Source organism: Myodes glareolus, chromosome 4 (assembly GCF_982192425.1).
Source record: "Myodes glareolus chromosome 4, mMyoGla1.1, whole genome shotgun sequence".
In the NCBI taxonomy this organism is placed as follows: Eukaryota; Metazoa; Chordata; class Mammalia; order Rodentia; family Cricetidae; genus Myodes; species Myodes glareolus.
The window spans coordinates 26,218,655-26,245,046 of record NC_142029.1 but is presented as its reverse complement, the minus strand read 5'-3'; the positions used below and the strand labels follow the sequence as shown (position 1 = coordinate 26,245,046).

Genomic DNA, 26,392 nt, shown 5'->3' with positions numbered 1-26,392 from the left:
GACATCTTATCAGATGCCATATTTGAGGAGGAGTTCTTGTTTCCTAGGGTCCATGGCTCGCACTGCCACTTCATCGAGCTCTTTGATTTAACAAAAAGAAAAGAAAAAGCAAAAGCAAGGAGGGTCTCTCTTCTATGTCCCACTGGCTTCCCTTCCTTCGTATCCACCAGAGTAAAGCTGCGGTATCTTGGGCCTTTGGGGAGGCTCACTCCCCTGCATTGGACCAGGATAAGCACAGGTGTTGCCCAGGCAGACCTAGTACTTGAGGACAGTACAGGTGTGATGTTTAGTCACTGATATTAGGGTCACATTGCACAGGGTTAGAGCAGAGTTCCTGCTAGCCTGCCCTTCTTCTGCATGAGGTGTCTGCAGCAGTGTGAATAGCCAGACTTCCTACAGTTCTCCACACCTCACTGAAAAGACAGCCAAGCTCTGCCATGTAGCTAGTTAGCGGCCAAGCCAGAACTAGACCTAGGTTTCCTGTACCCATAACTCAGCTCTTTTCCAGGTGAGGTGTCTGCTAGGGAGCCCTGCACCAGTGCTGTTTCCATTCGCTAGTTCATGTTAAACCCGTTTCCACCCTTGACATTGGCAAGTCTCCAGGATGCTGTTTGAGGAACATATGGTGACTCGGGTTTTACCCGCAGAGCATCGGCCCTGGGAGGACTCTGCTCATCTGGCCTGCCAGTGTTGCAGCAATATAACTTACCATATAGTTAGTTCTAAAGCCTAGTAGGCTTGCTGCAGATTTATTTCTTTTATATGCACCTACATTTCTATAATCAGCTTGTTTATTGAAAGAGAATGATAGTGTGTTGGGCAATGTTGAAGAACAGTATGTTTGTTACGAAAACATTTTTTTGTATGATGGATTTTTTTTAATTAAATGTGTGAATTTGTGTATGTAGGAGCCTGTGGCATTCTCTACTATTCTGAATATAGCAGCATGTAAAGCGAGTCTTGACGGTTTAGTGTTGCATTTTTCCTTTTATTGTAAAAAGGGATTACTTTTGATTCTGCAAGCAAATGGATGAAATCAGGGAAAGAAAACATTTCAGATGCATTACATGTTTGTGTTTGTGCAGCGTGGCTCTCCTGGGGCTTGTTTGTTTGTTTGCAAAGGTCTCACTATACTGCTCAAGTTAGCCTTAAACATGAGGGCCTCCTGCCTTGGCCTCCTGCCTGCTGGGATCACAGACATGCACCACCATGCCCAACCCTATCTTCTGACTTTTTTGGGTTATTTTTAGCGTATCAAGTGATTCTTAAGAGTGAGCAGTGTTTCGTGCTGCTTCAGACATTTTTAACTCCCTTCCCAGGCACAGCACACCCACGATGCCATCACGGAGGCTGCGCAGCTGATGAAGGAAGCTGTGGATGACATGATGGTGACACTGAATGAAGCTGCCAGCGAAGTGGGTCTGGTGGGAGGCATGGTGGATGCCATCGCAGAGGCCATGAGCAAGGTAGGTGTAAGCTAGCTCCTAGAACCCTTCAACCGCATCCCCGTCTCTCTCACATTCCGTCCCTACATGCTCTTCTCTGGGAAACCGATTGTCAGTCCAGGCTGAGACCAGCAAGCCTTCTTTTCCCGATGGCTGTGGCTAATGAGCAGGTGACCGGTCATATAGCCAACATATTATTCTCTCTTCATTATTAATTCATCAGCTTTGCAAGCCACTCTGCAGTTCTTCGCAGCTTATATGTGGTAAAACAGACATTGTGAAACTGTTGTTGGTTTCCTTGTTTGCAAAATGGAAATAATTACTTATGCCTTGTGCCCTCGCCATAGGCTTGTGAAAGTGGTTTCTGAGTGTTAGCCCTTGGAGTGGCAACGTTGGAATTAGGGAACTTTCTAGAATGCAGGATCTTGGACTCTACCCCTGACTTGTTCTATTACAGTCTCAATAAAGTGGAGTCTAGGAATCTCTAATGGGACTTTCAAATATCTTATGCTTTTGGTGTCTACTTAAATGCATAACCCATTAAATTGTATGAAAGGCCTTGGTGAGCTCTCAGAGACAACAGTCATAGACACGAGTCATTTTCTTACTGGGCAACCAATCAATTGACAATGCTTCAAACTGAAGACGGTTTCAACTCCAAGGTTTCTACTTTTCCTGCAAGGATTCTGTCTCTAATCATGTTTTGGTTTTATATATATATATATTGTTGTGGTAAACAGTTGTTCATCAACCTTTAATTGTCAGCCAGTGATAGCTGGCCATAGTGTTAGTGTCTGTGTTGGGGAATGCCTGCTCTTGGGTTGTGAATACATCTGTATAGTATTTCAGGATAATATGCAGTCTTAAGTTGCTGGTTTAGAGATTAGTTGTCCCTGTCTCCATAGGGAGTGACTCCATGGAATGGTCATTAGAGTAACGCTCCTCAACCTTCTGCCATCGTCTTCACGCTAGTCAAGTAGCAAGCCTGGATCAGACCCTGTCTCCTTTTCAAGACCTGATGCTCTACTTTCTCAGAGTCTCTTCAGTGCTCACTGTGCCCTGCTTTTGCTTCAACTCTGGATGGTTTGGCAGACAATACGTAAATTTCCCGTCCTCATCAAGGCCTTTGGGCAAGGCTCAAGAGAATTTGTTTGAGTTTCAGATCTGCAGAACTTTGGAAACATGTCCACCAGGGATGTTAGCTAATGGAGTCCACAGTTCCTTAGTAGCAGTCAAAAGGCAAATGGTCGTCCTTTTCTTTTTCTCAGTATAAATGTAAAAATAGGGAAATGCCCTGCGAATGCCCAGAAGTGAAAGTCGGGCCCTGAGGTCTTTGGTAGCCCATCAGCCTCACTGACTGACGATAACATCTCTGGTATCACTGGCCCAGCTGCCCTCTTCAGAAATAAATAATGGTGTTTTCTGATAGGGACAGGAACTGCTGGCAATGGAGGCCACACACGAAAGGTTTCCCTCTCCTTTCTGTAAAATAGAAAGTGGGATTTCATGGCTCTCCACAAGCCCCTACTGTGTTAGTTACAGTGAGCATTGACAAGTACTTCAAAAACAATATAAGGACCCGAGCACTGTTGAGTCCCAGCAGTCAGGAGGCAGAGGCAGGCAGATCTCTGAGTTCAAGCCAAGGCTGGTCTACAGTGTGAGTTCCAGGACAGCCAGGGCTACACAGAGAGACCTATCTCCAGAAAATTTTAGCTTACAATTTTGAGGAGGTGCAGTCCAACCTGGTGGGAGAGCTTGCGGCAGGCTTGTGAGGCAGCTGCTCGCCTGCATCTGCAGTCAGGAAAGGAGCCGTGAGCGCTGACACTCCACTCACTCTCCCTTTTATTTCTTCTAGGACCCAGCCCATAGAATGGCCCACATTCAAGCTGTGTCTTCGGCTCAGTTAGCTCAGTCTAGAAACTCCTGTGCAGACACTCTCAGGGTCTTTCTCCTAGGTGACTCTACTGTCAAGTTGACTATCAGTGTTAACCATCATAGTTACCCATCTTGACCTAACATCCAGAAGGTCACACTTCACCTTCCCCTCATTCTCCATGTCCTCCGCCTGTCATCGGGGCCTACAGGTGAAGTGATATTTTAGGTCTCAACCCACATGTCTGTGAGCAGCTGGCATCATGGACCTGAGCTTCACTAATTTGCTTGACACAGTGAAACAGTGGGGTTACCAAAGTTAGTTCTAACTTGGATGCCATTTTTGACACTTATGAGCTTCTGCCATGGAGGTGGCCTAGATTCTGTCTGTGTTTAAATACCAGCGATTTAAGAACTGATGGGCTAATACGAAGTCCTGTGCTGTCTGTTGGCGAAGCCACCGGAGCTCTTGGTTTCCCCGGCCAGTGAGGTTGATGGGATTCCATGCGGCCTTTCCTGTTTGTTGGTTGGTTTTTGAGACAGGGTTTTTCTGTGTAGCTCTGACTGTCCTGAAACTCTGTAGACCAGGCTGGCCTCAAACTCACAGCGTTTCTCTTGCCTCTGCCTCCTGGAATGCTGGGATTGAAGGTGTGTACCACCGCCACCTGGCTCCATGGGATCTTATATGTCTTTTCCTTCTCTGGTTTTCTTTTCTCCACACTTTTGGTGCCAAGTATGTAGATAACAGGAACAAAATACAAATCTAGCTCTTGTGTCATTGATATTTCAGAAAAGGTCACAATCTGAAAGGTACAAGGGCGAGATTCCTAGAATATAAGAGAACTCCTTCAACTAAATAAGTTTGGGATCCCCAAACACTTGTTTTGTTCTTGCCTTTCTCATTGCCTTTCGGGGGCTAACTTTTCACTATGTGGGGAGTGGCTATCGTTGCCTAAGTATTTTTTTTCTTAAGGATGCCTTACTTTATTGCTTGAAATCAGTCACTTTTAGTTCTTTCAAGACAAGACACCTTCCTCTCCATCTCCCAACTCTTCCTTGCTGAGGAGATGGCACATGAGGCAAAGCAACTTACAGCTAGTCCTGACCACCTGAGTTCTAACACTAAGACTCACGTGGTGAAGGGCTAGGACTGCCTTATTTTTTGTTTTGTTTTGTTTTGTTTTGTTTTGTATTTTGAGACAGGGTCTCTCTGTGTAACAGCCCTGGCTGTCCTGGAACTAACTCTTGCAGGCCAGGCTGGCCTCGAACTCACAAAGATTTGCCTGTCTCTGGGACCAAAGGCGTGCGCCACTACCGCCTGGCGAGACCTCTGTGTGGCTGCCTGGGCTAGAACACAAGCACACAAAATAAATAAGTAAATGTTAAAAATAAAACAATTAATTTATTTATTCAGTCCTCAAGTATTCGTCAGCTTATTGACTTGGTCTTTTTAAAGAAATAGACCTAAGCCCGGTGGGGTGTGAGTGTACCTTTAATCCTGCACTTGGGAGGCAGAGGCAGGTTTGCCTAAGTATTTTGACTTCTCTTTATTCTCAGTACGCTGGCTTGCTCAAAGTTAAGCTATATCTCAGTTGACGGAGCCTGACAGATTACAGACATTTAAAAGGATGTTTAGTCAGTTCTTGCTGAATGAGTTCTCAGCTTGATCTTCGCCTGACCATAGGGTCCATGCAATGGTGGAGGTGCCTGGCACCATCTGTCTGCCTAGGAGAGAAGCCTTGACAGGTTCCGCTATGGTTCACGCTGATAGTTTGATGAAAGCAGCTTCCTGGGATGCACAGTATGCACAGTGATGCATCTCTGCCTCACGGCTAGTTCGTGTCTGCTTATAACATGTAGCTCTTATTAAGACACTGCCTGGCAACTCCTCAGTTGGCCGCTCAGCACATGTCCTGCTTTTTGACTCTAAACCATGTTGACAAAGAGCTGCCAAAAAGATTTTCTTAGTGGCCTACCCAGGTCCCATGGTGATGTCAAGATGCTCCATCCAACAGATCTAAGCCCCACTCCCACCGCTCTCCGTGCCCCCCTTCCCTTTGGCGGTGCTGTCTTTACAATCGTTGCTCACCCTGTGTTGATTTCCACACTCTTCGCTGCCTCCTCGGGACATCATTTGGGTACTGTTCAACGTCATGATCGTGAAGGGATGATAGTGAAGTGGGTGGCCTTTTTCTTCATTGGGGTCCCTGACTTTTCCTCCCCTTCCTTCTCCCTCTTCATCCTTCTTTCTCCCTTTTCCTGCCCTTTTCCTAGTTGCTGGTGCACTTAGAGGCAGGCAAGCAACAGATTGTTCTTAGCTGCTCCAATTCTTTCTCTTGTTTACTTCGGTCATCACAGGGCATCCCCCAGCACAGATATTGGTGGCTGAAGTACTGTCATGGAAGTCCTTGATGATGTAGATTCTGCCTCCTCTCCCACCTCGTCTTCCACCTCTCTGTATTCCCCTGGAAGTATCATCAGACTCATTCTGATCACCGTGTGCTTGAATACTGTTCCCTCTTCCAGGGAGTCCTTCCCTTCATTTATGTGGGCAGCCTACTCCTTATGTGGAAGACTTAGCTAAATCATAATTCCTCCGAAATACTTCCCACTTCTGTAAGATAGAAATGGGACCCCATCCTGCCTGTGTCCCCTGGATGCCTTACTTGTACCTCCCTTGCAGTTCTGATTGGAGAAGTTGGGGTTGAGTGTGGACCAAAAATCCTCTGAGGGGCTCTGTATTTTCCCTAAGATTCTAATTCTTATAAGTACAGTCCACAGTTGGCCAGGCTTCTTATGACTCCTGGGCTCTCCTCTTCTCCACAGCTGGATGAAGGCACACCTCCAGAACCAAAGGGAACATTCGTTGACTACCAAACAACCGTGGTTAAATACTCCAAAGCGATTGCTGTCACAGCTCAGGAAATGGTAAGGAAAGGAGATGCCCTGCCCACTGTGTGTTGTCCTGTCCCCCACCATCTGAGCCATCGGATGGATCTGTGCTGGAACAAGTGGCCAACCAGTGATTCCAGCTCCTCCTGGACGCCAGCTCCTACCCCCTCTCTTGGTCCCTCTGGCTGCCTGTGGTATAGAAGCCCCAGCACGAAGGAATTAAAGTTGACGGACATTTGGGCATGAGGACAGGGAGCAGAGGCAGGAGAGAACATTCAAGAAGGCATGAAATGAGGAAGAAGATGGCAATAAGAAGGAAAGAGTCTTATTCGTCTCTGAAAGCACTCAGGGCGTTTTAATAGATTTCAATTCTAGTATAAGAGAAGATATTTGGGAACAAAACAGTAAAAGGGCGAAGCTGTCTGACAAAATCATATCATAACACTTGGGCAAATTAGTCTTTTAGGCGAAATCAATGTGGTTTATTTTTTCTTAATTCCTGACAGCAGACGCTGTGCCACTTTTGAAAGTATTTTTTTTTTCACTGAAACAATGCAAAACACTGTTCCAGATGAATCTTTGTAAATAGCCCTGGAAAGCAGCGTGCGCTCTCTTGACTTTATAGAGTTCCATGAAGGATGACAAATGAGATCTTCGGAGAGCTAATACCCAGAAAATGTTCCTCTCCACATGGAGTCCCAAATGCTGTAGATTAGAGAAGATTGCCACATAAGCCCAAACAGGGAATTGGAGTGGCCTAGCTGGAGTGGCCAAGACATGGCTCTCACTGGCTCTGTCATATAATTGTGTGTCCACTAGAGGTTGAGCTTGGATCATGCAGGCCTCCATGCCTGCTCTACTCATGTATGGAACTCTGTACCAGGCCTGCTGTTTAAGTGAATGTGGCCTGAGGGAGGAGGGAGTAGTCACAGGTACCTCTGAGTGTCCTGGCAAGCTGGAGTTACTCCATGACTGTCCTTTCAAGGGAGGACGGGACAGAGCAAAGGCCCCTTGTTGTCCAGCGTGGCAATGGGAGGAGGCATTTTTGAGTGACTTCATAAGGTTTTTAGAGCGTCTTCTGGGCCAGGCTTTGAGCCAGGCTGTCTCATGCCTTGGCCTCTGTGATTTCCAGCAAGCCCAGCCTCCAGAATATAGCCACCCTGGGGTAGCTAGCCTGGTACTTTAGGTTGGAGCTAGGCACTCCTCACCTGGTAGGTAAAGAATCTCTGTATTCCTGCTGACAGGGCACAGATAGTGCCACTCAAGATACATCTTCATTCTCTTGGGATCCATGTTATATACTTTGGAACCCACTGTTCCAAAGGGCTGTAACATTGTGTCTTAAAACATAAGTATTCCCACCTCAGTAGATGTGGAGTCATTTAAAGAGGCCTTTTAAAAGCCTTTTAAGCTGGTCATGGTAGCACATGCTTGTAATTCCAGTCCTCTGTAGGTAAAAGCAGGGGGTTAGGAGTTCAAGGCCATCCTTAACTATATACTGAGTTCGAGGACAACTTGAGCTACTCAAGACCTTGTCTCAAAAACAAATGGAATAGTCCTTTAAAGTCAAGGCGTTAAAGGGCATGGAGAGTGTCGCCAACCAGGTGGCCATCGGGTAAAGATACTTGTAACCAAGCCTGACGGCCTTCCTTCAGTCCCTGGAACCCTCACAGAGGAAGGAACCAACTCCTGTAAGTTGTCCTCTGACCTCCACACGTGCATTGTGGTACATACAACACACACACACACACACACACACACACACACCATACCACACCACAAAACTACAAATAAACATAAAAGAGTTTAAAAAGAATGAGAAAAGAGATAAGGCAAGAGTGAAATCCCTAGAAAAGAGACAAAGAATGTCTTTAGACAAACTGCAAAAACCAAAAATAGACTGGATAACATTAAACTTTGGCATGCTAATCTGAGGTGCAGGGAGACTGGGTTTGTGGACCACCACATTTCTGGTAGCACCTTGTGATGCTTTGTACGAATTCTCCCCAAGACTTAATTCCCTTCTTTCCCTGATGCTGGCTTCTCCACTGAGTCTCATTCATGGCTTTGTGGCAGCGCTGTCTTCAGATCCTCTCTTGCCCAGATCCCCATAGAAGCCTGGATTAGGGTACACCCTTCACAAGGCTTATTCCCCTAAGTTTTTTGTGGGAATTCCTCCAGTGACCCCAAAAGGACAAGCCCCTGAGATCGACTCCTGAGGCCCCGGCTCCGTGCTGCACGACCTGAGGGCTGAGCATGTGCCCCATCTGTCCTGTGCTGCAGGATAGTCCCAGCTCTGGCCTGTCTTGTGCAATGTAGCATGGGCTTTGCTTGAATTGCCCTCCCTTGTGCCCAGCCCTCATGCAAGGCCTGGCCTCCATCTTCCCCAGGGGCTAAAAGTGAATGAAACCCTTTGGCTTCCCCGGGGTATTAACACATGGTTCTGATGCTTCTCTTTGTATATGTGTGTATGTATTTGTGTCTTGCTTGTTTTCTTTTTCCAGATGACTAAGTCGGTTACTAACCCGGAGGAGTTGGGAGGCCTGGCTTCACAAATGACCAGTGACTATGGGCACCTGGCTCTCCAGGGCCAGATGGCAGCAGCCACCGCCGAACCAGAGGAGGTCTGCCACCTTAAGACCCCTATCTTAAGAAGCAAGCGTGTGGTCCCCATTCCTGGGGATGGGAGAGGGAAGGACCCTGTAGCCTAGTTCTGTAAGACCCCATCACAACAGCCAGGATCAGGTTTCATTCCCCCTACTGTGAAACTGATGCCCCAGCTTCAGTCAGTTGCTGAGGCCAACTGACCAAGTGTTAGGGCACCCTGGAGAATGAACTCTCAGACAGAATGTTCTTTACAATGTTCTGCCAGTTTCCTTGCAGCTGCCCATCACCCTTTTAAAATTCCCAAAGCTGGGACTGCCCTTCCTGCTTCCTGCCCACCCCCCAGCACATCCCACCAATCATCTTTTGCTTTCCAAAGTTTCCCCCAAATATTAGGTCCACATGTGGGATTTCATATCCCCTCTCTTGAGAAGTCTGCTTACATGATGCAGAACCCATCCTGGCTTTCTAAAAACTGGCCTAAGATCCCACCCACCACGACACCTCCATTGTGCGCCTCAGGACCCACCCATTTTCCTTATCCCTTTCCATAGAGGCTAGAGTAGACATGGCCTCAGCAAGTCTATACTCATAAGAGTCTTTGACTAGGAAGTTTGACCACAGCCAGAGAGCAATCATCTCTGGAAACTATGAGAAATAGAGTGGTCTCCTGGGACAGGACAGCAGAGCTGGGAACCCAGAGGGCCTGGTGGCAGCTGTGTTAGTGTGAGCACCTGGAAGAGTATCTAGGGCCCAAGAAAGTATTGGCTCCTTAGAGAAAGTTCAGTCTGGGAAACAGCATGATGGGACTACAGGAACACAGGAAGATACAGGTAACGAAATTCTGTGAAAAGCAAGCCGTATATTGAATGTACATCCTGTTCAGTGTTCTAAGCGCTTGGGGCTGTGGAAGCTATAGGTTTGTAACTGGTCTGCTCCTTTTCCTGAAATGACAGACGCTGCCCCCACCTACCCAGTGCTGCTGATTCTGCTGGGAATAGTCAGGGCCAAGCGTGTCTAACAAAGGCTTTTCGAAACAATTATCGCAACACAGACTCAAAACACATTCTCTTCTAACATGTCATAACAATGCATGTGAACAGGCATATCATATATATGTACTAAAGTACATATATATTCCCAGCATGGAGTTTCTTTGGTTTCTAACCATGCACCCTGTCTTCAGATTGCAGAGCAATCATTTAAACCTCTGCATGAATAATTGCATTTATAATAATTATGTTACGTCACCAAGAAAAAATACCAAATCTTGATTTCTTTTACACAGCTGCTCCACCTTCTCATTTTTTTAATAGTCTCCCTGTTTTAGTCAGACTAGACTATAATTCTAGACATATAATTCATTTGATCAACATGTAATTTTGAATTTCATAAACAAGTAGAAGAGAGCTTGTGTTGCAGTGAGGAAACCCTAGCACAAAGGAAAGAAGTGTTTGGCTTTGAGAAGGGATTAAAAACACAGGCTGTGATTGCCAGGGAGGTTTGGACCCCTCGCCATGGAAAGCTTTGTACATGGGATCCACCCTCATCTCTCTGGGTTTGGAACACTGGCCTGTCCTTTCCATAATGGAGTTCTCATGAGCTGCCCACCCCAGTGTGGGAAGCAAGCAGAGCCCTGCTGCAACACAGATTCAACGATAGCACAAAGGCCACAGGGAAAAGTATCTGTCACTCAACCACTCAACAGTTCACCTTGCTAGGTGCTGGGCTTTCACCTCTGACATTGTTAGTAAGGTTTGCTGTTTTCAATGGGGCATCTTGAGATGTATTTTACAGTCCAGGCACTAGAGCAGTATGACCCACAGCCAGAAATGGCAGCGAGAATATAAGATTACCAGTGGCTTGTGCAGGAAAGTTCTCTGTGTGCATTTGCCAGACAGATGCTTGGAGGAAAACTGAGAAGGTTAGGAGGTCCCTGAAGCAATGTAGGTTTTTTTTTTTAAAGCATACCAAAATTGTGGAAGTTATTTGTCTACCCGAGAGGGCCCCATATCCCAGCTTGTGAAAATATTTACATCTAGGGCAAGCGGGAAGCCTTTCCTGCGGAGCCTGCGGTGTGCCCTGCCGAGTCCAAATTCTGGTCTTTTCCACAGTGTGACAATTACAGGAAAAGCTGGTCCTCGAACATCAAACAGGATCTTTCTCTGTTTATTTTTCCATGGAAAACTTACAACTTTGTTAATAGCACTGTGGAAAGTCTTCAGAAAAGTGAAAACCCCTCTGGCAATTTTGCAATTTAGGATTAGTTCCTCTCTGAATACAGAGAACAGAGAGGGCTGGGAGATTGCTCAGGTCTCTACAAACACGAGGACCTGAGTTCGTGGCCTCTCCATGTGCATACATGGGTACATGCACCAGCATCCACACACCCAGAGGATGTGGGCGGAAGTGGGGAGAAGAGAAGGAAGGATGGAGAGAGGGAGGGAGAGACTGAGATCCTGGAGCTATGGCTCCTAAATGTGAGTCCTGGGGAAAAGATTTAGTGACTGCAGCTCTGTCTCTTGGGAAAATGACATCACCACTTTGTAAGCAGGGAGAGGATCTGTAAAGTGACTGGCCCGCAAACATGCCTGCACCCCAGCTGGGCTGGATGGGTAGATGATACTCTAGGTTTTTGTTGTGGTTTTGGTTTTTTGATTTCTACCCAAAACTTGCTGTCTAATGGAGAGAAAGTGATACCTGGTTCTGTTGTTCATACTATTTGTTTTTCCTGTTCTGTTTCCTAAGTTGATCCAAGTTCTGATGCCACCCTTGTCTGACTCTCATAAGGTCCCCCAGGCAAACAATCATGGACCCCGTTGCTTTTAACATCTGCGAAAAGTCATCTCATTTTGTTTTGTCTTGAGCAGTAAAGAGAAAATGATCCGATCCGTTTTTCATAGACAACTCTTTCCCGACCCCATTGTAATCAGATCTAAAACTCTACCAAGGCCCGAGCATTTTTTTTTTAATTTCCTTTAAGACACAAAAGCAGATGGTTTTCCCCACAATATTTTTCTTTGAGCAAGAAGAGAACTCAGGGTGTTTTCTTGGGGCTTAAGTAATGCTCTCCTAAAGTTGCTGGTTTGAAGCCCCAAGTTGTGTGTCTTTGAGCAGCATTCCTTTGTAATAAACACTGGTCGTACATTCAATCCACCCTGTGGGTCTTGCAAAGTTGGGCCAGACTTTCTGAGAAATTTAATGTCGTTTTGGGAACTGGGCAATTCTTAGTGCTTATCAGTGGAAACCCAGTCTTAAAAGTGTGTTCCCTTTCTAGGAAGCTCCTCCTTCCAGTGAAATTGCCAGTAGACTGTTGACTCTTGGTCCTCTTGTCTTTAAGTATCTCACCGTGACCTGGAAAATAGGGAAAGTGATGAGTGCCGAGCCCAGGTGCTGTGGGCTTCAACAGAGTCTGCGAGACAAAGGCCGTTTGTTCTTCATTTCAGAGATAATCAAACCAAAGTTCAGAGAGGCTAACAAAATTCTGATTCTATTAAAACCACTCTTAAAATCTTAAATTAGAGGGGTTTCTTATTTTGTTTTGTTTTCTGATTCCCTGGGTGTTGCTTCCACTGTGTCCTTCTCCCCTGGTGTCACCAGCAGCCCCCTGTCATTTGGGGATCTATGATCATCTTTGGTGTAAGAGCTCCCACCTCTAATTTACTGCTGACCCTTGGATATCCTTATTAGACTTTATGGGAACCTTTAAGGACCAAGTTAAGTTTGAAACTAATGTCTCAGCCCCTGACTTCGCCTTGATGTCATGTGTAAGCCTTCAGCATATCTTGAAAATAGATGGCTGGTTGTCTCAGCACTGAGGCAGCTGAAGCAGGGGGATCAAGAGCTCTTGGACAGCCCGAGCCACACAGCATGGCTGTGTCTCAAACAATGAATGTTTGAATGGTATCCTTGCTGTATGCAAACATCTTTCCCCCTCAGTGGTATGTCGTTTGCTGCACCAGTCCAGACATGTACAGACTGGCATGCTGTAGACTCCCAGGCTAACTTTCCTATCGTGCATCCCACAGAGAGGGTCAACGGGACAGCCTAGCTGTGGACAGCCTGTCCCAGGGCTCACTAGAAGATACCTGGAAAGCAGATGCTCACCCTTGGGCATCTAGCGAACTTTCTGCTAAGTGGCTTTCAGAGTCCTCTGAACCTTTCCCTCCCAGAAGCAGTGGGCATTTCTATAGGAGGAAAGCAGACATGCAGTACCTCCCACTCCCCAGAGTCACTCTGCCCTAAACGTTGCCTGCTGAGATACAAGCAGGAGATAGTGTCCCCTGGCTGGAATCTCCCCAGAATTATTTACAGTATTGATGGTAGAAGAAAAGCCCCCACTTGTAGCTATAGTCCATTCTTGGCGGTAACACCGACTCACGCTTCAAGTGTTTGCTCTTCTTCTTCTTAGTTGCTTACCTGGCCCAGAAGGCAGTTCATCTGTGGCTGTATTTATCCAGCTCGAAGTGAAAAGTGACACAGAACAGAACCAGAGGAATGCATGCTCTTGGAAGGCGGAGGGGTAACTTAGTATGGCTTAAAGGAGACAGCTAGCAGCCTAGCTATAGTGAAGTTATTTGGCTTCTCTTAGACAAATTACCTCTTCTAATCACTCAGCCCAACATCCTTAATCAAATGCACGCCCCAGGCTCTGTTGATAGACTGCTGGTCTAACATGTATGAGGCCCATGGTTCCACCCCCAACCCCACAGAGCCTGGATTTGCTATAGTACATGTCTATAGTCCCAGCACTTGAGAGGTGGAGGGAGGAGGACCAGAAAGTCAAGCTTATTCTCAGTTACAGTCAGTTCGAGGCCAACCTAGACCATGTGAGATCCTGTCTTAATTTTTTTTTTGATCAAGTAAATAAATAAAATAGGGACGCATGTCTGCCGAGCCTTTAGAACTGAAAAGGAAAAGTCAGACCCGGCTCAGGAGACAGGAAGCCTGGGCCCCGTGAGATTGTGCTCACCGTGACTACACCAGGAAGAGGTGTTCTGTTTGGTAAATATACTGGTTTTATGAAAACCTGACCACTTATGCAAAAGATGTACTTTGAATTCATGAAATGGAATGGATAGAAGAGGCCTTGGTGTGCTGTAGGAGCTCAGTAAATGCTTGCTGGGTGGATAATAACGGTAACTGTCCCAAAGAGCTCAGTCTGGGAACATTACTCCTCGGGTATAGTCTCTCAGGTGGCTTGACCCAGATGAGCCAGACCAGGAAAAGGTGAACACACACTGGGAAGACATTATGCTATCCCAGTGAGCTACAGGCTTGCTTAATGGAGGCTGTGGGCATTTTTATAGTCATTTTACAGGAAGGTAAATCAACTAAATTCCCTCCCTCACCAGACAGGGGTTCCAGATAGAATGGAATTTTCCTAGCTGGGCTCCCAGAAGGCACAAGAGAAATTTTCCACCTAGGGCAGGCTTGGATGGCAGGGTCCCTCACACTCCTTCCCCCTTCTGCCTTTGCCTCTGTAGATCGGATTCCAGATTCGCACACGTGTGCAGGACCTGGGCCATGGCTGTATCTTCCTGGTGCAGAAGGCAGGGGCCCTCCAGGTGTGCCCCACAGACAGCTATACCAAGAGGGAGCTGATCGAGTGTGCCCGTTCCGTCACTGAGAAGGTAAGGGGTCCCCTGTGGGTAAGATGGGTATAGCCATGGTGCTGAGCACTGAGCTCTGATGGAGACTGAAACCAAAGTTAATCCAGCTAAGGCAGCGCTTTCCCTCACCACCCAGATCTTCCTCAGTGAGGGTGCTGTCACAGGGCCTGAGAAATTCCTGGCAAAACAGAGGCAACCCTGAGAAAGTCAGGGACTCCCTCCAGATGGCCCTACCAAAATCAGCATCCAGAGCCAGCCAGGGGAAGACTGATATCACCGCCCACCCTGTAACGGCTGATCTCCCGTCTCAGAGAGTTTCTGAGTGCAGAGAAACTGGAGGCGCTGGGTAGAGTGGTGCAGCCGAAACCCCGAAGAGCCAGCCTGGGCTACATAGTGAGACCCAGTCTCCAAAGGCAGAGCAAATGAAGCGTGAAGCAGAGTGGTCTCCATGACAAACAAAAGACTGAGATCTGCTTGGTGTGTGAGTGACCTCTCCACTTATATACCGTGAGGCAGAGTGGTCTCAGTGATTTTTAGACCGTCACCTGATGGACCATGGAGAAAGAGAAACCTGCCCTGGGCTTCTGAGCCTCAGGGGCTGCTATTGGGGAAGATGGTCAGGAGTGTGGGCAGCAAGTTTCAAAAAGCCTATCAGTTGCATCGCCTTTCCAAGCCTCAATCTCCTCATCCATAAAACGAGCACACAAACGTGTGATCTCTGGCTCACAGCTTCGAGGTGTATAACAGTATCTGGTACTGAGCCAGGTACGGAGTTAACCATTTAACAAAATAACCCCTCCTCTGAAATTCTGTTCTCCCATGGCACTTCCCTAGCTGACAAGGCCCGCATTAGATCCTCCCTTCATACCCAGTGGCTCTTTATCCTCCCCCGGTCTGCTAGCTTCTGGCTTTGTTTCTGGATCAGAGTCCTGTGGCAGCTGTGGCAGCTGCGAGTAGGGAGGCTGGAGCATCCGCGCTCCACAGTTCTCTTCACGTCTGTGTGCATAGAGCTCCGCATTATTCGGAGACTTGGCGACAAGGCTGGAGGGCTGGGCAGAGGAAGCGCTCAATGGAAAATGGCTAACAGAGGCTGCTCTGTCAACCAGTCTTGGGCCAGGCCGAGCCTCTATCTGGCAACTTCCCCCAGCCCGCAGGACTGGCCAGCTACTGGACTCTACAGTTAGAATTAAATCTCTCAGCTGGAGGAAGGCACCTTCCCTCGCTTCAGAGCTGCCCATTTCCCCAGGCACCCAAGCTGCGTGGAGAATCCTCCTGAGCTGGTCTTGGTCTTGCTGCCTCCCACAGCAGAGTGGCCTGACTTGGGACACGTGGAGAAGGACAGAGGCGGGGAGGTGGCCAGTTCCTAGCATTCGTTGCTGTGACAAAAGCACCAAGGGGAGGAAAGGGCTCGTTTTAGGTCACAGGTTACTGTCCATCTGTGGGGGAATCCCAGCAACCAGAACTTAGGACAATTAGTCCTGTCACAGCCACAGTCAAGAGCGGAGAGAAATGAATGCCTGTGTGCTACGTGATCAGCTAGCCTTCCCTATTCTGATGCAGTTCAGGGCCACAAACCAGGGGATGGTACCACCCACAGTGGGCTCACCTCAGTTAACCCAGTTAAGGAAAAATTCACGCCTGGAGAGTTGGTTCAGTGGTCAAGACCAGTTACTGCTCCAGAGGACCTGGGCTTGATTCCCAGCTCCCACACAATGGCTCACAGCTATGTGTAACTCCAGTCCTGGGGCTTACAACATCCTCTTCTGGCCTCTTTGGGCACAAATAAATAAAATTAAAAAGGCAAAAAGAAATCCCTCATAGCGGGCCCACGGGCCAACCTGATCCTAAGACAGTCCCACATTGAGACTTCCTAGGTGAGTCTAGGTGTGGCAAGTTGGCAATTTAAAACCAACTATCCCAGGAGAAGAAACCGTTCTCTGTGGACTTGTCTGTCCATTCTGCCAAACTATACCCGCAAGTCTCCTGAGTCCTGAAGGGTACAAGAAAGAACATCCCAAACTCCATGCCTCTTACTTATGCTTTGACTTGTGCTTGTTCGTCATGCTTCAAGACGCGTATTTCCCATATAATCCCAACGCTGATGAAGCAGGGACGAGCAGAGCCCTGCGACTTACTAGCCAACTACTCTAGCAGAATCTGTCAGCTTTCAATGAGAGATCCTGTCCCGCTCCGTCTCTCCCACCCTCCCACCACCACCTGGGGATAGGAAAAAAAAGGGCAGTTTGGTAAGCAACTGAAGAAGACACCTAGGGTTTGACCTCTGCCCTCACCCCCAACTCCTCCCTCACCCACACATAGTGTATACATACATGTGTTTACAAAGCATTTGTGTGTATCTGCACGGTCAAGACTAGCGGGGGTGTGCAGGCAGAGGTTAAAGAGCCTTCAGCTGCTGTGTGACGAACGGTTTCTGATCTGTAGGACAATGGCTGTCCTGAGGACAGGAGTAGTGTACTCCCTGGGCAGAACCATCTGTCTGAAAGGGAATAAAGAGCCATCTAGGGGAACCTGGAGTATCTCACAGGGTGAGCGCATTCGCGCTGGGGGAGAGAGCAGGACACAGCGCTTACTCTGAGCAGCAAGGCAGATGTGTGGGGATCTTAGCCGCCAGCAGACTTGACAGACGGTGGGCAGGTGGACACGTGGTTTGATGGTGAGCATGTGGGGCAATCAGGCTGCGGCTTTAGAAAGTGTCTCTAGGAACAGGAAGGGGTGCAGGTAGAACCTGGCGCCCAGGGTTTCTGATATGGAGTGTGCTAGGGCGAAGCCATCAGCCAACTTGCTGGACCCTCGGGTCACTGCATTGCTACTTAGTGGTGGACGGTGACATGCAGGAGCTCCACTGGGATCCATTCTGGATAGTGACCTGTCCTGCATGGCCAAGTGAGTGCTGAGTATTGACAGTGGTTGTTCCTTCCAGACCTAATTGAAGGGTAGAAACTGCCACCCACATCTCGGGAGCCTAAACCTGATCCCTCACTATGGTGTCAGAAGCATTGTAGTGACTTGGTGAGCACTGTCCTCCAGGGAGTAGTTGTGACCTACAAACACCTTATCGGGCACTTTGCGTATGTTATGTTGTAATTAACTGTTTTACATTCAAGGAAGCTGAGGCTTGGTATCGGTCAGGTAGTGTGTGAATGGTAACGCTGATACTCAGACCCAGGCTCTTGGCTCTGATCTTGTGCCATTAACCTCTGTGCCGCATCAGCTCTGAGAGAGAGAACTCGGTGTCTTCAGTGGCGGCACACTATCTTAGTCTTACTTTCTCCATTCCCTGGCTCCCCTTTACATCCCCTTTCTACCTTCCAGGTATCCTTGGTGCTCTCCGCTCTCCAAGCTGGGAACAAGGGGACCCAAGCATGCATCACGGCTGCTACTGCTGTTTCTGGGATCATCGCCGACCTGGATACCACCATCATGTTTGCAACAGCAGGGACCCTGAATGCAGAGAATGGCGAGACCTTTGCAGATCACAGGTACTGGGGGAGACTCCAGCTGGCATTCCTAAAACTGGTGATCATGTTTGGTCACCTCACCCTTCCCAGGACTCAGAAATGTGCTTATCCACTTGGATGTCAATAAGATTCTCAGCCGGGGGCGTAAACCACAGGGCCTTCTCTAACTGAGGTTAACTTTTTGATGTTTGCACAACAGGGAGTTGCCCCTCTGGCTGCCCACAGACCAGTAGGACCAGGAGAGGCATAGTTAGCAGTCACTTCCCAAAACTTCCTGCCTCCTGGCAGCCTCCATTAAACATACGTGTGTCAGTGGCTCTGCAGGTTTACCACTGATGACCCCTAAACTCATATCACGTGTCCAGCCCCTTTCTTGTCTCTCCAGTCCAAGGGCTGTGATAGAAATTCTCTGTATTCTGTTGTCCGTTTTGGGTCCCATGGGCTCTGAGCCCCAAGCACAGTGTACAAGCTATGCACCCTCACAACCCCGTGTGCCTAGGAAATATCTGGAGAGATTGTGAGGCCATAGGAAGAAGCTGAGCTTCCGCCTAGCTACTGTGCTGAGCCTCTCTCTGGGGTTGTGCTACCAATCCCGCTACATACTGTTTGAAGCTACAACCTCATGTGCATGGAAGACTCCCCTCCCATTGAGGGTGGGGTGGATCACTGGGGCCTCTCTTCTCAAAGTCCCAGGGAAAGGATTTCCTTCCTTCCCAACTGCAAGTGAACAGGTTTTGTTCTGTTTCTCCTGTCTCTCTCTGGCCTCCCTGCTTTCTTAGGGAAAACATTCTGAAGACAGCCAAGGCCTTGGTGGAAGACACTAAACTGCTCGTGTCAGGGGCCGCATCGACTCCAGACAAGCTGGCCCAGGCTGCTCAGTCCTCTGCTGCTACCATCACCCAGCTTGCCGAGGTGGTCAAACTGGGGGCCGCCAGCCTGGGCTCCAATGACCCTGAGACCCAGGTATGAATGGGACCTGGGGACCGCCTCTCTCTTTTTCCTATACACCCTGCATCAGGCTTCAGAATGGGGGCTGAGCATGTAGCCTTTGAAGTAAACAAAACGTGTGTGTGCTTGATTGGAGGAGCTGATAAAAAAGCAGTTGACAGAGACGTGGACTGTGGTGATGCTTCAGGGGCTGAGACAAGCCTATGGATTTGGGAGGAACGTAGAAGAATAAGTCAGCCAGGCCTGGTGAGCAATTGGTTGAAGAAGACATGGTGAGGATAAAGGCGAGGGAGGAGTGCCAAGTGTCCTATGGTCAGGCTGGAGCAGTATGTAGTTTCATGAAGCCAGAGAGTAAGCCATCCATAGTAGGAGAGCCATCCAGACCCAAGGGAGGAGGACGAGTCCCAGTCTAAGGCTTGTTGAATCAGAAGTGCGAGACAAGCAGGTAGAAGCATCGAAGGCACGAGCCTGCTCCTGTGCGCGGGTGTGACTCCGGTGTGGCTGCCTCTCAGCGTCCACAGGCGCAGGGAGGGGAAAGCATGGGTCATGAGAAGGGATGTCAGATTGAGCCTGGAGAACTCCAAGCTTCCGGGCACCTGCTGAGGAAAGAAATGCCTCAAGAGTGGCCAGAGCTGGTGGGGAGACATCTAGAGAGTGTGACGCTGTGAGAAAGGAATGTTCTCACCTATGGAGACACTGTGAATCAGGACCAGAGCAACAGGCCGTTGGTGACCCCAGCTGCTGGCCTAGGGTATGGAGCACACCTCGCTTACTGCTGGAGATGGCTGGCTCTGGAGCAGAGGGAAGAAAAGGGGGAGGACTTTCTGCTCAGGAGGTGGTGACTGGGTTGAAATGACCCACCTGAGCCCTAACGCCCTTTCCAGGCCGGCGTCGTTGCAGGTCTTCATGTTTGACACCAGCACACTGTGTGTAGCTACACCTGGCTCCTGTCAGATACACAGCGAGCTGATGTTCCCATGGCCTGGAGCTGACAGTCAGCTGGAGTCCTCGGGACCTTGTCTCATTCACCTGCATTTGTCCCAGTCACAGAGGCGCCTGCACCCGTCGGGTCAGCAGTCTAGTCCACTGGGCCCCAAACTAGATAACACTTGTCCTTCAGGACCTGGGCGGGCAGCAATGACTGCACTAATTAACTGGGGGCCACCAACCTGCCCCTTCCGTTCCCACTGTCCTTCGAGACAATGGAGCTCCATGAGGAACCTTTCTTAGTGTTTGCATTCCCCAGCTTGGTTTCCTCCAGCAGCCCTAGAGTTCAGATCCGCTGTTTGCACAGTGCTTCTGCAGGAACCTGAGACAGTGGTCCCACCCTGGGAGGAAGGAAGGAAGGAACGGCTGGCATCCCTGTTGCTGAGGTCGGAAGTGCTACCCCTTGCCCGCTGATTTTGAAGAGAAAGCCATGGATCTTTTCCACACAGAGAAATTGCCTTAAATTGCTGTGGGATTTTTTTTTCTTTTGTTTGAAAACATCTTATCTCAACAAGTTGTATTAGGTACAAAAAGTAGAGAATCACAAAATGAGTTCTTAGACCCACCTCAAATCTTCCGTGACTCCTGGTGTTTCCTCTGCCTCCCCATCTGAGCAGCCTCTTCCCCAACTCCTATTCCTGTTTACTGGGGTGAGCGCACTTAGCATGCCATCTCCTCCCCAGACCTTTAGCTGCCGTTCAGTGGTCCTTACCTAAAGGTGCCATCCTGTTCTGGTTACTGTACAGCTGACTGGCATGCAGAAGGATCATTTTTCTGAGCAAATTTTAAAATTAATTTTTATTTATGTAAACAGAAATAAATTTTTAAAAAGAGGTTGCTGTTTTCAAGATATTTAGGAGGTTGGAGTGTTTTGTTTTTTATAATTATGTGTGGGTGGGTGTGTCAGCTGTGGGTATGTGCCTGAATACAGGTACCCAGGGAGGCCAAAGGCATTCAGTCCCCTGGAACTGGAGCTAGAGACAGTTGGAAGCTAATTGATAAGGGATCTGGGAACCAAAATTGGATCTTCCAGGAGAGCAGTTAAGTGTGTTTAACTGCTGAGCCATTTGGCCAGTCCCCTGAAGCAGCAACTTCTAATGAGAACTCACTTAAAAAAAAAAAATTGGGGGGGGGCAGTGAAATGATTCAACAGGTAAAACACCTGCTTCACAGGCTTGGCAACCTGAATTTGACTCCCAGAACCCATATAAAGTTGGGAGAAGAAAGCAACTCCATGGTGTTCTACTCGGACTGCCACACACACTAATACTAATTAATAAATTAAAATTTTTAATAAGGAAGTTATTTTTTTAAGATCTGCTCAGAAAAAAAAAAATATGTTCCCACTGTGTGTCAGTCACCTGTCAAGTAACCGGGACGGGACAGTACTTCCGGGACGCTGATGGTAGCAGCAACCCTGGCTTGCTGTGCCTCTATTTCTTGCTGCACATCTTCACTGTTATAGGCTCAGGAGAGAGTGTCAGGCCTTCACAACCAGTTGACCCCAGCCTGTGGGTGCAGGAGGCTGGCTGGGGTCCCTTGGCCCTCTTGATGAGGTGACACAGCAAAGGGTGCCGAGGACCACGGCAGGAGGCTGTTAAGTTACACTGTTTCTGTGTTACTGCTGTCTGGAGTTCTGGAGACTCCAGACGGCTTTGATGTTTATTGCCCTGGTTGGTCCTCACAGCCTCAGAATGGGGTGGGAAAGGCTGGCACTCTGTGAAGATTAAGACTTGGGCCCTTGGCATCACACGGACCAGAGTCCAAATTCCAAACCCTCCGCTCTTGGCGCCGGTGCAGTGACCCAGTTCATGTCAGCTCTCCATTTGGCTGGCGCTTCAGGTTCCAGCTCCAGCACTTGAGATAGCATCAGCTCCAGGATGGAGCAGGCCACCTTCGCCTTCATTTTCTCCTCAAGATTCACCGGTGCCAGCTGTGGGCCAGAACATGTTCTGAGGAGGAATCCAAATAGGGTCAGTTCTAACCTCATCGGGTCATAGGAGAAGATAAATCATGGATAAGCGAATAAATTAAATGGTGCCGTGGACTAATACTACTGTAGTATTAAACAGGGCCATCTGATAGTAGTTTGGTGTTCAGGAGTTAGACCCATTGCTAGGGCGGCCAGGATCGGTCTCTCGGGACATACATTCAAGCTGAACCCATAGGATGGAGAAAGCCAGGTTCCAGGTAGAGGACAACAGGAATGCGGACAACCTTAAGCAGAGATGAGGTGAGACTTCCCAATAGGAAGAAAGATTCCCTGTGTCCAAACTTGTGGTGCTGGGCAGGGAATTGCAGGCACAAAGCTAGAGAGCAGGCAGAGTGCCATAGAGACCTTACTGCCCCATATAAAGCTGTCATTGTGTTACCAATGCTTCTGGGTGAGTGATGGTACCTCTGCTTTAGCAACCTTCATCCAGTCATAGACAGCTTGTTGGCAGACTTGGCAGCCAGGGGGCTATATACCCAGATTCCAGCCTCAGCATCAGCATCAGCCTCCACATCGGTGTCAAGCTAGGCATTAGTTCTCAGCCTCCGCCTTAGCAGCAGCAGTGGGAGCAGCCTCTCTGTTAGTTTTTATCATCATTGTCATCAGCAGCAACAGCAGCAGCAGCAGCAGCAGCAGCAACAACAGCAAGATTGCCTTCCCTGAGCCACAGGCCCTCTAAGGCTGGCTTCTTGATAGCAGGACATGAAGCTATTGATACAGAGCCTCCTTCCCGCATCCTTGCGCCCTGGCAGAAGCCAGCAGTGAAGGTCATCCTCTCTCCTCACCAGCCTCCTCCTCTTTCAGGTGGTGCTGATAAATGCCATTAAAGATGTGGCCAAGGCTCTTTCTGATCTCATTGGTGCTACCAAGGGAGCTGCTAGCAAGCCAGCTGATGACCCCTCCATGTACCAGCTCAAAGGAGCTGCCAAGGTAGGTGGGACTCCAGCGGGGGCTGACCATGACGGGATGGGGATATGCCAGACTGCTGGAAGGAAGAACATTTGGTTGTCTTCCTCCTATGAAGGAAGGAAATTATCTTCTACGCCATTTGCTACACCTCAGATAGCATACCCTGTGCTTTTCTCCTGCCATGCAGGTGATGGTGACCAATGTCACCTCTCTCCTTAAGACCGTGAAGGCAGTGGAAGATGAAGCCACCCGGGGCACAAGGGCACTTGAGGCTACCATTGAGTACATAAAGCAAGAACTCACAGTGAGTACCCAGCAAATGTCACTTCAGCTAGCTGTCACTGTCCAACATACGACTGACACATGAGCTTCTCTGCAATTTTTAATTTAAAGAGCTTTTACCTGGAACTCCTAGACCGGGGAGGCTTATGTATCTGTCTCCTGGTGGCATTTGTAGTTACTTACCTGCATGTCAGCGAGTGTGCCTGGGATCTGTTGAGACTCTCTGTTTGTGAGACAAGATTTCATGTAGACTACGATAACCTTCAACTTTTACATAGTCAAAGATAAACTTGAATTTCTGATCCTCCTGCCTTTACCTCCCAAATGCTGGGATTACAGGTGCATACCGCCGTGCCTGGTTTTACAGAGGTGCTGAGGACTGAATTTGGGGCTTGATGAATGCTAGGCAAACACTGTACCAGCCGATCTATATCCCTAGCCAGGATGTAGCCCTACATCCCTGGGATTGATATGTATCACTTAGGACAGTTCAGACTTTTATTCCACTCAAATGACAGCATGACACTGGAGCATTGCAGAAGATTTCTGGCCAAGAGAAAAGTCAGAATGGCAGTTTACGCGAGTTATATGTTTCCTTTCTTGTCACGTTGCTGTTGGCCACATGTGGAGCGACAGTTTGCAGTTCACTGTGAGGGGAGAGGCTCAGATGCCTTTAGGTGAGACACTTCTTCAGCATCCGGCTCATTTCTGTTTGAGGTGTCTCTCCTAAGAGACATTAGCTCTGTTTATTCTTCCCTCATTCTAACCCTGGAGAGTTATAGGCACCAGAAATTGCGCCAGTAGAGATGGTCTCTGTTTCCTCTGTGCTCAGCTCAGTTGCACACCCCTCATCCTGACACCCACAAATAGAAACAGACAGGAAACGAGTGGTTTTGCCCCAAGATTTCTTTGTAATAGGTACAATCACAGATGTAGCTTTTTTAGGGGATGCAGGCACTTGGGGACTCTGCCTCTGCTGCGGGTGCTCTGCCTCTCAGGATCACCTGTGAAGGCAGTGTGAGGAGCGGCACTAGAAATGAGCAGCTCCACCGGTGCTGGGATGACTCTTGGCTTCTTTTGTCCCACCTCAAATGGAAACAGCTTAGGAGATACAGTTAGGTTATGGTTTTAAAAGAGAAGCTAAAGAATACATAAGTAACTCAAAAGCAGGTGATTCCTTAAGGCATACTACATGGGCTGTAAGCAGAGATTGCTCGTTCATTTCCAGCTGCCCAGATCTGAATAATCACTATATTAATTACAACGCTGTTTGGCCAATAGCTTAGGCATATTCCTAGCTAGCCCTTACATCTTAAATGACCACATTTCTATTAATCTGTGTATCACCACGAGACTGTAGCCTACAAGTAAGGTTTTAGCATCTGTCTCCTTTGGCAGCTATATGGCTTCTGCCTTGATTGACTCTACCTGGTCTCTCTATATTTATCTCTTCCAGCTGACTGTATTCTGTGTATCACCACGAGACTGTAGCCTACAAGTAAGGTTTTAGCATCTGTCTCCTTTGGCAGCTATATGGCTTCTGCCTTGATTGACTCTACCTGGTCTCTCTATATTTATCTCTTCCAGCCTGACTGTATTCTGCCCTGCCATAGGCCAAAGCAGCTTCTTTATTAACCAATGGTAATAAAACATATTCACAGCATACAGAGGGGAATCCTACATCATCTAGGTACCTTAGAATGGTTGCACAGGATGGCCGTGTTCCCACCTGAGATCTAGATACAGGTTAAGAAAGCTGTAGGTGCCCCATGGTGGTAGTGGAAGGGAAGCTACAGAATATAGACTATCCTGGGACATTACAGATGCTTGGCATTTGTGAGTATATGAGAGTGGCTTAGAATTCACCCACGTTTTCTCAGTTGAAAGGATGGGGAGATGACTCAGCAGTTAAAAACCCAGATATAAGCATGAAAATGGGAGTTTGGTTCCATATAAACCCACATAAACACTGTGGCCCATCTGCAATTCCAGTCTGGAAAGGTGGTACAGGGCATCCCCAGAACAAGCAAACTAGCGAAACTAGCCATATCAGCGAGCTCTGGGTTTGACTGAGGGACCCTGCCTCAATGAATAAAGTGGAAGAGTGGATGATGTTGATTCCTGACATTAACCTCAGGTCTACACATACACGTGCACATATGTGCCCATACACAGGCAAAACATGCATACACACAGACATGCACTCTGCCCCTCACACACATTAAAAATGGAAAATAAATGAAGATGAATGAATTTACCAATGATGAATGAATGAACACTCTGTGGAGTGTTCTCCACAGAGCCTCTGCCATGAAGACCGCAGTAGTTTGGAGAACTCTATGTGTAGCCACCATCCTACTGTGATACCTGGGTCTGGACACGGGACTTGCAGTCCTGAGTTACTTAATTGTCACTGCCGTTTTTAAGGAGCAGTGATGTTTGGCAGCCCCTCTTCTATAGGGGCAGATGCTCATGCAGCACACAGTCACAGGGCTAATCCTTCATAGTAAAGACGAAGAACCAGGTATGTGTGGAGCAGCTTGCCTTGGCTAACATGAATTCCTTGCAACTTTTTGAAAATTGTGTGTGTGTGTGTGTGTGTGTGTGTGTGTGTGTTTAAATCAAAATCACTGACTTGAACACCTCTGCAAAGCCCTGCAGCTATCTTTGTGAAACAGTTATAGGACGAGATGCCTCACTCCATAAACTCATACCTATGCAAAGTGGGCAGGAGATCATCCAAAGTGATGTCTTCAAGTTAATCCTGCCCTAGGGCCCACGCTGGGATTGAGGAAGACAGTGTATAAATATTGGGTGGTGATGTTTGCAAATGGATGAGTTAGCACTTTAGAAACCTCTTGCTCACCATATTCTTTCCACGAATGTCAAAAGTCTGTGCGTGACCCACTCTACTGTCCTTAATTAGGTTTCTAATTTCCTGTCATGTAACAGTCTCTTCCAATTGTTAGCTTGGTTCCCAGACACTAATTGCCCCAGGTGGGAAAGAGTAAGTTATGTTTGTCCTTTCCGTTTTGACATTTTTTTTTTTATCCTCAAAATACCTCAAGGTATTCCAGTCAAAAGACATACCTGAGAAGACATCGTCACCCGAAGAATCAATAAGAATGACAAAAGGCATCACCATGGCCACAGCCAAAGCCGTGGCAGCTGGGAATTCATGTAGACAGGAAGACGTGATTGCAACTGCCAATCTGAGCAGGAAGGCCGTCTCAGATATGTTGACAGCTTGCAAGGTAAGGACCTGGGCATTGTTGTGGATGGATGGATAGATAGAGAGTTTCCTGTTGAAACTGGGCATTGTTGTGGATGGATGGATGGATGGATGGATGGATGGATGGATGGATGGAT

The 26,392-nt window shown here is 48.0% G+C and overlaps 1 protein-coding gene across 8 annotated transcripts in view; it reads left to right on the top strand.

The window, feature by feature from the left end:
- The window catches only part of Tln2 (talin 2), a 406,415-nt gene that overhangs the window by 345,718 nt on the left and 34,305 nt on the right, over nucleotides 1-26,392 (top strand). For 6 of the 8 annotated variants that reach the window (XM_087905346.1, XM_087905347.1, XM_087905342.1 and 3 more), the window contains 9 exons: nucleotides 1,320-1,466; nucleotides 6,144-6,245; nucleotides 8,714-8,833; nucleotides 14,300-14,446; nucleotides 17,759-17,925; nucleotides 18,684-18,867; nucleotides 22,637-22,762; nucleotides 22,929-23,045; nucleotides 26,092-26,277. In XM_087905346.1, coding sequence (XP_087761472.1) covers nucleotides 1,320-1,466; nucleotides 6,144-6,245; nucleotides 8,714-8,833; nucleotides 14,300-14,446; nucleotides 17,759-17,925; nucleotides 18,684-18,867; nucleotides 22,637-22,762; nucleotides 22,929-23,045; nucleotides 26,092-26,277 — 1,296 coding nt within the window. The remainder of the gene's footprint in view (nucleotides 1-1,319; nucleotides 1,467-6,143; nucleotides 6,246-8,713; nucleotides 8,834-14,299; nucleotides 14,447-17,758; nucleotides 17,926-18,683; nucleotides 18,868-22,636; nucleotides 22,763-22,928; nucleotides 23,046-26,091; nucleotides 26,278-26,392) is intronic. The other 2 variants (XM_087905349.1, XM_087905348.1) reach the window with 1 other exon arrangement.